At 44.4% G+C, this 11,389-nt stretch overlaps 1 protein-coding gene across 3 annotated transcripts; it reads right to left on the bottom strand.

Annotated features, from left to right (window-relative positions):
- Window positions 1-1,727: 1,727 nt before the first annotated feature.
- LOC123054641 (starch synthase 3, chloroplastic/amyloplastic) lies at window positions 1,728-11,002 on the bottom strand. 3 transcript variants are annotated; one of them, XM_044478451.1, is made up of 17 exons: window positions 10,766-11,002; window positions 10,629-10,692; window positions 9,111-9,174; window positions 7,157-9,022; window positions 6,683-6,897; window positions 6,278-6,548; window positions 5,655-5,830; window positions 5,472-5,579; window positions 4,837-4,946; window positions 4,014-4,116; window positions 3,638-3,808; window positions 3,404-3,532; window positions 3,097-3,279; window positions 2,842-2,973; window positions 2,647-2,758; window positions 2,434-2,557; window positions 1,728-2,315 (listed from the first exon to the last, which is right to left on the bottom strand). In XM_044478451.1, the coding sequence occupies exons 2-17, from the start codon at window positions 10,638-10,640 to the stop codon at window positions 2,183-2,185; spliced, it is 3,909 nt and encodes a 1,302-aa protein (XP_044334386.1). In that variant the 5' UTR covers window positions 10,641-10,692; window positions 10,766-11,002; the 3' UTR covers window positions 1,728-2,182. The 3 variants fall into 3 exon arrangements, with proteins under 3 accessions (XP_044334386.1, XP_044334385.1, XP_044334384.1); XM_044478450.1 differs by lacking the exons at window positions 10,629-10,692; window positions 10,766-11,002 and adding an exon at window positions 10,558-10,584; XM_044478449.1 differs by lacking the exons at window positions 10,629-10,692; window positions 10,766-11,002 and adding an exon at window positions 9,570-9,784.
- Window positions 11,003-11,389: the final 387 nt, after the last annotated feature.

Consider the following 11,389-nt stretch of genomic DNA (forward strand, 5'->3'; position numbering starts at 1 on the left):
TATAGGTGCGCAAATAGCAAACCACCTCAAATTTTTCTTTCTAAATTTAATATAAAGCCACCCCAATGTCACCCTGGTAGCCACAGAGATTATACTACACAAACACCATGTGATCTAGTCGATCAGTCTATCTAATGAGTCACCCAATGTCTCATGAGTGTCTCCAGGGATTATACCAGACATGCATTTGTAATCTCATTAACCCCTTAAGTTCAAGAATATAATATGAACAAGATTCGATCCATAAAGGTACTTGTCACAAGTGGTATATCATACAATTCAACTAATCATCAATGCCCCAAGATTGCAATCATGGTGGCATTGAGAGAGAGAAAGAGAGAGAGAGAGAGAGAGAGAGATGACACATATGTACACCACAAACCCTTGTGCTCGAAGGTGGACTACTTCCGGATCGCCATGGGAGCGGCAAGGGTTGATGTAGAGGTTGAAGATGAAGATTCTACCCTCTAGCAAAGTGCCATGTCAGGGCAAAAACGAAGATCGCCTCGGAGCGCGAAGTGGACACATATTTTATTTCCCTGTTCACATAGACCACACCTCAATTTTGCAATTCTAGCACAAATGAAGTAGCATAAACTGGAAAATTTGTCATGTGCTATGCAACTACCTCGTAGGCTCATACTGGCATCCCAAAATTCACCTTCTTCACTACTGGGCGCTGGCCATGCCCGCAAGTCTCCGACACTTTGTCCTCGATGCCATCGTGCTCCTGACCCAAGACAAAGCAAGGCAATCCACCTCCAGCAGTGCATCAGTCACTTACCTAATCGGCACCGAAAGCAAACAAAATCGAACCAAATCAAACGAAATTCTATCCGTAGCACAACATGCCACCACCAATGCCAGATTCGCGCATGAGCCGTGATCGACAGAACCGCCGCTCATTTCCGATGGAAACTCCCGCAGCCACCGCCGCATGTCGCAGAGGGGGCCATTAGGGAAAGACACAGAGGACACACAGGAGGGACACCAAGAAGGGCTCGCCCAAGAGGGACACTCTGAGCTAGTTTGGTTTGAGGCCTGGACTTCATGCCTGGGAGAAAACGAAGCCTGGCAACGGCCTGGAGACATGAAAATAATTGCCTGGCCAGGCAGCCTGAGTGGCACACGTTTGGTTCGTGTCCTGTGCCTGTGAAGCAATTATTTATGCGTCAGACTGCAAATAGCTGCTGGCCCACAAGAAAAAAGCAGAATTAGAACCCCAGGCTTGAGCCAGGCGACTGGTGCAGAACGCCTGGTCCAGGCTAACCAACATGCCTGGTATTTGAGTCAGGCTAATGACCGTAGCAGAAGCTCCAGGCCAGGCTAGTGTTTCACTCTTCAGGCATCAACCAAACAATTTCCAGGCAGGTCTCAGGGAAGGTCCAGGCCAGGCAAATTTTTGCCAGGTCTCGAACCAAACTAGCCCTCAATCTCGCTAATGGTGCACATGATCCGACCGAGTAAAGAAGGGCTCCATGAAGACGGTGGCGAGGTCCGGCATCTACGACTTGATGAACAACATCACGGCGGACGACAACAAGATTGTCATCGTGTCAAGGTACTGCTGCGGCGGCGCCGGCATCGGCTATGCCAAGTCAAAGCTGCTTGTCTCATTCCAATTCTTTCATTTCGTAATTAGATGTGCGCGGCGCATGCAGCAAAATCAGAACAGAGAGCTCAGCTTCCCCATGCTCAATTGCTGCCGAATGTAACACGCTTTCGAGTTTTGAGATACCAACGTGATATACTACACCATTTGATATGCACTTCATTATTCAGAAGACGAGGCAGAAAATAATACTGCTACACTGAGCGTCGGCCCTAAGAATCTAACTGCCAGCTTACAAAATATGTACATCTTCAAGGACTACAGAACCGTAAAATGAACATATTTGCATTGGTACATGTTTGCGAAAACTGAATACTCCCGCTAGAACGAACTTTCCCGTGTGCCACATTTGACGTCTGCGTGTCACATGCTGCGATATCATGATCAAGGGATAAAGTAAACAGCTCACATCTCAGCCTGTCGCAGAGGGATGCAGAAACCCAATACTTCTCAGAGCCCAAAGAATGGCTTCCGGAGAACGGCATATGCAGTGAGACATTGGCATGTCGCAAAACCTGGCAAACCCACTCCCGGAACTTCATCTGTTCTTCTCCCTGCCAGCTTAAAGTCTCAGTTCTTGCGCGTGGAATGGTACAGTTCCATGTAGTCCAGAGCAGGCCGGTTCCAGGACCAATCCTGCTCCATGACCCGCTTGCAGAGGGAGTGAAACCAGTCGCGAGCGTCGTACCATGTGGTGATCGCCCTGAAATGGAGCAGGGGGGACAGGAGGCATGAATTACGCTTTGTGTGCCGTTACAGTGCATGCAACTCTGGCGGGTTATACTTTTCTTTTCGAAAGAGGACTGATAGGTTATACTTGCCTGTCGAGAGCATAATCTACGCCATTGCTGTCAGCTCCTTCGAAGCTGAATCCGTTCGGCTCAAGGCCTTGTTCACGGGCCCGATCCTTATCATCGTCCACATCAAAAACGGTATCATAAAGGCCTGCACACAATGCATGTCATGTCTTTTTACTGATAACAAGTGATGCAACACAACACAATGTCATTGAGATGTCAAGACATTATAAATACCTCCAGTTTTCCGAACAATTGGGATGGATCCATATCGCATAGCAGTAAGCTGTGTTAAACCACAAGGTTCGAAAATGGAAGGCACGAGAATGAAGTCGGCGCCAGCATATATCTACAACAGGATCATGAATTTTATTTAGTAAAGATAACCCAGTTCCAATATGTGGGGTCACTGAAAGAGGACCTGAGACTTACTAAATGTGATAGTGGCTCGTCATAAGTTAAACAAAGCTTCACGCGACCATCAAATTCACCATGCAGTTTAGCTGCTAAGTTGCTAAAGTCACCTTGTATGCGATGATCTGGAGCTGAGCCTAGTAAAACCACCTGTTGAAGAAAGACAATATGATTTAGTTTTGACAAGTTGGGCAAAGGCTAAATGCCAAGAAAGACCACATAACAAGCTTGCAATAAACATGGGGGGTGTTATCTATAAGCGAAATCCAAGACCTGTCCATTGCGTTCAAGAGTTCGATAAATTGCATGTTTGATAAGGTGAATTCCCTTCTGGGCTGTAAGCCGACTGATGATTCCGACTAGAGGGGAATCAGTTTGATGTAATCCAAGCTTCTCCTGCAATGCCCTTTTTGCAGAACTCTTACCCTCAACAACATTCTCAGAAGTATAATGGACCTGAAAAAGTATGAAAGAAAAGGTTGAGCTGACAATATCCACAACAGTACTAAGACATACCTCCCACATTCCGTCCAGGCTGATGGTAAATGCATGGCTATATAATCGATGATGATTAGCGTACCGGAATGAAGTTGTCATTATAGGGATCCCAAATATCAGAATCAATTCCATTACGAATGCCATGGAATTTGAAATAATGAGGAGCAATAGAACCATGTCCAGACACTTCCTTCGAATATGTGTACGAAACCTGCAAAGGGTGGCCAAAACAGTATAAGAAGACAAGAAATAGAATTAAACCATATGTTGAATGATCTGCTTTATCACAGGGATAAGGCAAAACACAGATACTCACAGTTGTAGCCTTATCACAATGTGCCATTGCTTTGCCAATGTGATGTACCCCAAATTCAAGATTGTGGATGGTAAATACAACCCGACCATTTGGCAGCCCATTATGAACATACTGTTGCTTGTACAGCCAAGCAACTGGAGCACTTGACCAATCATGACAGTGTATGATATCCTGTTAGGATGACAACACTTTAGCAATATGAAAAGTCGAGAGGCGGGGAATACAAGCAAGAAAGTAACAGCATGGAATGGCTTGATGATTTACTTGCACGGTCTAACAAATGGACTAGCTAAAACGCCACAGGAGAAGACCTATATAAGTAATATAACCCCAATGATGTGATAGATAATGACATGGGACATAGCTTTGTACTTACTGGAGAAGAGCCACTCTGGAGAAGAAACTCCAGGGCAGAATGACAAAAGAAACCAAATCTACTTTCATCGTTCTTTCCATAGACACATCCAACCCAAAACATCCTGCAATAAGAAATGTCAAAACAATCCTCTTTTATGATGCTTTTACTTGAACGAAATTGCAAAGGTTATTCCCAGATTAATGGTTCACATTGATGGAATTTCATTCAATTACTAACAGAAGTAAACATTTATGTTTTGCCTGAAGCCTCTACACATCACATCTCGTCTGTCTGCATGCTAGCATTGCAACTTGCTACAATTCAGTTCTGAATACAAGTTGAAAACAAGAATATTTAATTAATATGGATGCCAACTCTATAGCCATGTTCAACTCATTGGAATAGCCAGTATAGCAAAGAGAAGACATCAATACAAAATAATAACTAAGGTGTCAGTAAAAGAAGCATCAAACAACCGTTTTTCATCTCATAGTTAGTGTGACAAGCAGTGGCGGAGCTTGAGTAAAACTTAAGAGGGGGCCATAACTTGAAGGGAACAACTTAGTAGGAAAGGAGGGGCTAATCTCTAGTTGAAACACTAGTTAGGGCCAAACCTAGCATGATCTTTAATGAATGCAAAAATTAAGGGGGGCATGGCCCCTGTTGGTGTACTTTGTTGTAAGATCTATCCGGTATCCATCAGGTCTTAACATGAGGTCAAACACAGGATACTCATGATAAAACAAGGATTCATTAACAAAGTAGAATATGAAATGTAAACCAAATAAGAACTGGTAAATAGTAGTAGTATATATTGGTCAAATATGGGGCATAAGCATACCCATTCTGCGGTTCCAAGAAATAAACAGAGATGCCTTCAACCTTTCCAAACCATACTTTTATCTCTGTGCCACCCCAAGTAAAACTTTGACGGCAATGTAAATCCTTCACCTGCAACGAAAGAAAGGCAGCTTAATGATGAAAAATAACTATACTAACAAACACCACTCCCACCTATCAGGCAAGCAGATCAAACATTGTGAACAAAGATGGAAATAGCAGTAAAACTAAAAACTGCTACAGGTAAATATACAGCAAACAAAGCAAAATAAATCATGTTTTGAAGAGAGGTGGTACTTCAGTGCTCTATTCAACAATGAGAGGGACTTCGGTGCTCTATACAGCAAACAAAGCAAAATAAACCTTCGGTGATCTATTCAGATGAGAGAGCAAATTTTAAAGCATGTTGGGATTTGCAACCACCAACCGAGTTACTAACAGTTGCTTAAATATCTACAGAGTTCAGTTTGTTGGAAATCTTTGAGACTCCAAAATCTCTAGTACAATTATGAAAAGGACATACACACATGGTGCTATGGTATAATTGTGTGCTATTATACTACAGTAACTTAGTAACAGGGCCACTATAAGACACAAAAAAGGATGACACCAGATAAAGTGCAGTGTACAACTTACATTGCTTAGATTTAAACAGTCATACTTTGGAAAAATAACCTCAACCTTGTGGCCTAAATCTTGAATAGCTCGTGAAAGACTAGTAACAACATCACCAAGGCCCCCAACCTGTGACAACATTGGTCATTGTTGAGCATGTCATCATTCTGTCTACCAAAAGAAGGTGGTAAGAAGTATTTTTACCTTTGCAATAGGAGCCATTTCTACTGCAATGTGCACAATATGCATAGGTGGTTCCTTTGCCGTGGAATCAGACACAGGAATATGATAGTCCATCCCATCCCGGTTGTCATATATCCCACCTTCTTCCGACTCAGAGAAAACAAAGTCCATCATATATGCATCCAAAGGAACCCTAACTGGAAAATGGACAGAACAGTTAGAAGAGATGCAAAAGGAGAAAATTCCATGATAATACAAAAAATTAAATAAAAGCACAGATTGAAATACTATCATAAATACTGGCAACAAAATGATAGTCGGAAAACAAGTTGTGAAAAGAAGCAGCACTGAGTTTTACATAAATTTGATTAGCTGGAAGAGGCTCTGTTTTACTTTATCAGGATCTCCATCTGTATGAGATTTTTTTTCTGGTAAATGAGGAGCAAGTAGTAGCTTGAGCTCTTCCAGCATAAGTCTAGAGAGATTTATAGGAGCATATCCGTTATAAAAGTACGAATCATCACCACATAATACGAATCCAGCAAGTAGCTTTGGCAGAAAATATTCTGGGGGATGGATCTAGCGGTACTTGATTGTGTACTAATAAAATGCATTCAAGAAAGGTCGCTGACAAGGATCCACACCTGTAGCTTGTAAGTGTGAACCATTTACTTCATTCACCATCTTTTGGGGCGGCAAAGGACCACTTGGATGAGTCCAACGATTAAAGGAACATCTGAACCAAACTTCTGGACTTCCATTCAGCACTGTGTTAGAAGGATTGTATAGAACATCAACTGTGGTTCCTGCACGTACTTCAAGTGGCTCAGTATACACAATGTGTTTCTGTGAGAGAAGAAACTCTCTCATAGTCTTCTCCTTCATCTCAGCTTTCATCCTTGCAGTTATCTCAGCCTATTGAAACCAAACAAAAGGTAAATACCCCAAGATCTTCTGTCGAAAGATCCTCTCTTTTTTTGCTTAATAAGTAGTCAAGTACAAATTGGTATAATGCTCCTACATATATGCATTGATTCTCTTGAACTAACCTTTCTCCGACCAGCATCCTCCTTTTCTTTTCTTTCTCGCTGAAGCCTTTCAAATATCCTACGTTCTTCTTCCACCCAAAACAAGTCATCAGATATGCTCTTTGAAACGGCAGCATGAAAATCTCGCTTCCCATTGTTATCATACTTGCTTGCATTCCCAGGTGATCCATCAGCAAAAACCCAGTCCAACACCAATGCGCTTTCAGGTAGAGTAACTATACAGGGAGTAAAGTAAAGTGTAAGCTATATGTATGATAAGCAAAAGGAGCAAGTAAAGAAACACATGAAATTGGATCTTAAAACTCATTCATGAAAAAACATGTATTTAAGGAAAGAAACATTAGTATGTAATTTAGAGGGATAAACAATGCCCAAGTTACCATGCTTGTTTTATGTCAATGTCATGATAAAATGGCTGTGTTCGGATAATATGAATCCTAATTCCTAAGAGATAAAATGTGTGAATTAACATACCATTTGCATACCACCAATCACCATCCTTTTCTTCAGATTTGACTAGTCTCTCAACAATAGAGGGCCCATCAGTCCAGTTGTTGTAACCCCCATGCAACCAAATTTCATTTTTATTGTTTAGTGGTCTCGAGCTTCGATTATAGTACAATCTGACCCTATCCCCTCCTTTGTATGTGCTAGGCTCTATATACCATAGATTATCGGCATATCTGCTGGCTAAACCCAACACATGCTGCAATTTATTCCTCATCATCTCAACCTCAGCCTTTGACTGTGCCCTGTCAGCCTCCATTGCAGCCCTTTCTTCCTCCTTCCGGCGTTCCTCCTCGACTTGTCTTTCCCTTTCAGCTTCTTCTGCAGCAAGCCTTTCAAGTTCCCTTTGCTTTTCTTCAAGCAAGAAGTCCTCAAATGAGTATTCATCGATGTCACTTTCTATATGCAGGACGAAATCATTATAACTGTTATTTTCATAGACGGTGTCACCATTAAAGAACACAAAGTCTAATCTGTATGCCTGCTTGGGTATGTAGAGCTTACAACACCACCAATCCCCTATTAATTCACTTCTATGCAATTTTTCAGTGAAATGGTTCCATCTCCAACCATTGAATGCCCCTTTGATAAGGATATCAGGCTCACTTGCTAAGGCCGACATGCTACGATTTAAGTAAAGATCAATAACTGAATCAGCTTCCACTAATTCAGGAAAAACAAAACACTTATTCCCAATCGAATAATTTTTATCTGCAAGCTCTGCAAGCCTTCGCTTTAGTGCTTGAGGATCAACATCCATCGGTACCTGTTCTTGCATCTCTGGTTCATGTTGTTCTTCATCCTCTGTTACCCTCAGTTCATCACCAGCAACCAATGGCTCTTCATTGGCATCTTTACTTGCCCCGACGCCATCTTCTGATGAAGAATGTTTTCTTGCCACGAGATTCTTGCTGGCTATCTCCTCCACTACCGCTTCAGTGATATCCTGTTCGCTGGTGGTTTGTTCTGTTGTATCTTCTCTGGTGACACCAACAACTGACTGGCTTTCTTCAGGAACATCAACAGCTGATATGTCTTGCTCATCGGAAGTAATTACCAATTTGTCTTGTTCATGAACACCAATAATTGATTGGTCCTGTCCTTGGGTGCTAAAACCCACCAGTGCACTTATTCTGACACGGTACTCCTCAAGTTCTCTGTCAATTGACTCAACATCCATGGAGGTGGAAGCCAATGCTGATGACTGCTTCTGGTCAGCCTCTTCTTCAGTCTCAGACTCATCCACTACCTCCAGCACCACGCTGCTAGAAACATTTCCTGAGAAGTCCACCTCAGATGATTCATCTGCGGTACTTGTCTGCTCTGTTGCTTCATTAACTGAGTCAACATCCATGGATGTGGAAGCCAATGCAGGAGGCTGCTTCTGGTCGGCCTCTTCTTCAGTCTCGACCTCGTTCACACCCTTTAGCTCGACGCTGCTAGAAACATTTCCTGAGAAGTCCACCTCAGATGATTCGTCTGCAATACTTGTCGACTCAACATCCATGGATGTGGAAGCCAATGCAGGAGGCTGTTTTTGGTCGGCCTCTTCTTCAGTCTCGACCTCGTTCACACCCTTCAGCTCCATGCTGCTAGAAACATTTCCTGAGAATTCCACCTCATATTCTTCTTCTGCGATACTTGTCTGCTCTGTTGTCTCACTACTGAGCGTCCCATTGCTTGTGCCAAGATCACCGTCTTCATCAGCGCTGCTATGTTCAGTCTTCTTCGTGGAGGTCCAAGATTCGGCAGAAGGCCTTGGAGCATATCCTCTGGAGGCAGTACCCTTGGGCTTAGGAGCTGATGATCTCCTCGGATTCCTCTTGGGATAATCTGAATAATGCAATGTTATGAGAAGATGAGCTAAGCTGTATGGCCGGAGTACTCCTACGCTGACTTGTAACAAAATCAATCCTCGAACCTGAGCTTGCCACCATGCATCGAACGAGCCTCCTTCTTGTAAATCTGCTGCACTTGACGATAGACTGGAAAAGAAGAGAGAACGGCGTGGAACTGTAAATAAAGATCACTTGACTGAAATGTTGTAATAGCACATTATTTATCACTGAACAAACTGTCCCAGGATAAGAACCCCTCCCTCGATTGCAGCTAGCAGAGCAGCCAAACCAAAAAATTGCTTGATAGAAGCGCAAAACTGTCATAAAGAACACCACCCAGATGCAGAGATGGTACAACACCCACAGAAACGAAGTGCGCGCACAAATAACGCCTCAGATACCAAGCAATGGCAAGACGCACGGCAGGCCGGCCTGAACACCAATCGGATTTGTCCAGACCAAAAATGGGGCCAGAAAAACGCGAGCCAGCACGGACCAGAACAGCTCCAGGGGGGGCGCAGAGAAGAGAAGAGAAGACGGACCTGCGCGAGGCCAGGGACGGCGGCGGCGCTGGCGGGCCGCACGAGGAGCACCGGGCGGCTCCGGGAGCAGAGCGGGCTCTGCGCCCGGAGAGCCATCTCCATTGCCGAGGGAAAATCAAAACCCGACCCCCTCCGCTGATCTCTCCCCCTTCTCTCCCTCCCTCCCTCCCTCCTCGGTGCTGCACGAAGCTGACCGACCCCCCTTCCTTGTTTCTTCTTTTTCCTGGCCTCTAAAATCTGGCGTCGGAATGCGCGGCCGTACTGACTGTCTGCACGCGCGCGCGCACACACACGCCCCCTCGATCGAAAGCGATAGTGTGCTTTCCCGTGTGTGCGCTTTGTGTGTGGCCAAAAATTACGCCTCGTATTATTTCCGTGCGGGAAATACATGTGGACGGGCGGGAGATGGGGGTTTCTTGGATCGGCTGCGCGGGGCCGTCCCTACGCGAGCTCTGTGGGCCCGGAGCTAGTGTTGTGGACGGCTGTTATTTGTCGAGGAGGGCAACGTGGTTCACGGATGGATGGGCGGATGACTCGTGTAGCTTCTGCATCTGCCTTCTCACCTCTGGAACATTCGTTCGGTGTTTTCTCTTCTTTTCTGCCTGAAGAAATCTTTTCGAACGACGCATGAGGGGCGCATGTGAAGACCTCGCAGAAATGACCATCTTCATACTAATTAAGCTGGCGGCGTCTAAGCTTTATTAATGTCAAACCACCTTTACTCCACCGATCTAGCCTACGCATCACTTACAGCTTTACTAGTAGGAATCAGCAAGAAACCAGGCATGTGGACTCCACCGTGCAAGCATGTCCTAACCCCTCCATGTCTGTGTGCAACGAGGCACATGGATTGATGGATGGATACACGCGACACGACCGAGCACTAAACCCGCAGCAGACGTACCATCCAACATTGTACGAATCGTTACTAATAACAGGCTGCGTGCTGTGATGCTAGTGGCTTTAACATGTGAAGAAAGGTACTCACCTTTGTTCTCATCCCGTACAGTGTGCCAGGAGTAAACGTGTCTGAGTTGCTTGTCAGCTCCGATGACTCACCTTTGTTCTCATCCCGTGGTCCCAGGCCCGTCCGTGATCCGCGCGTGATTCTTCTTCCGGGAGCCTGCACATCTCGCTTAGTTAACTGATTGGCCTTATCCTCTCCAGTTATTAATAGTAAAAATGGTGATACGTACGACCAAAGGGTTGCATGCAAGGTGAACTTGAGGAAAACATCGGAACGTCAACAACTCAGCAGTCAAATACTCCTTCCTTGGCCTCGCAGCGCCACAGAGCCTTGCCCACCAGTAACTATGTAGAGATCTGAACAGAAAAATGCAGACTAAAAGAAATGGTGAACGAAACAGGACATACATTGAGAGATGCAGTCAATGCTGACCCATATTGCTTAAGCGATTCTCAGATTCGCAACAAGTGCACAACGCATGCAGGTCAGCACTTGTTTTTTTTTCGATAAAGGGTGAATTTATTGCCTTAAAATAAAGCATCAAAAAGATACAAATATAATGAACACATCCGGCCTCTGCATAGTTAGGATGCACACAGCCAAACACACGCCCACAAAACACGCCGGTAAACACGCCAGTCCCTACTATCATTGGTGGATTCTCATTAGATGGTGCCAAGGGGGATGCAGGTTGCTCTCATCCTAGTACCAGGTCCTGCACCTACATGCAAACTGGATTTTAAGTAAGACAACAGGGCATCAACAACTTAACGGTTAAATACTTCTCGCTATCGTTAACTAACAATAGTGGGGGGAAAGTTGTTTGCTGATCCCATCTAATCAACAGGGCATC

Source organism: Triticum aestivum, chromosome 2D (genome assembly GCF_018294505.1).
Source record: "Triticum aestivum cultivar Chinese Spring chromosome 2D, IWGSC CS RefSeq v2.1, whole genome shotgun sequence".
NCBI classification, from domain to species: domain Eukaryota; kingdom Viridiplantae; phylum Streptophyta; class Magnoliopsida; order Poales; family Poaceae; genus Triticum; species Triticum aestivum.

Excerpts from the sequence above, each read along its gene's own strand:
- LOC123054641 (XM_044478449.1), bottom strand. The coding sequence starts at position 9,671 with ATGGAGATGGCTCTCCGGGCGCAGAGCCCGCTCTGCTCCCGGAGCCGC. Across the intron at positions 2,558-2,646 it reads AATTGTTCGGAAAACTGGAG|GCCTTTATGATACCGTTTTT; the intron begins GTATTTATAATG and ends CATTGTGTGCAG. Across the intron at positions 2,316-2,433 it reads GTAGATTATGCTCTCGACAG|GGCGATCACCACATGGTACG; the intron begins GCAAGTATAACC and ends GCTCCATTTCAG.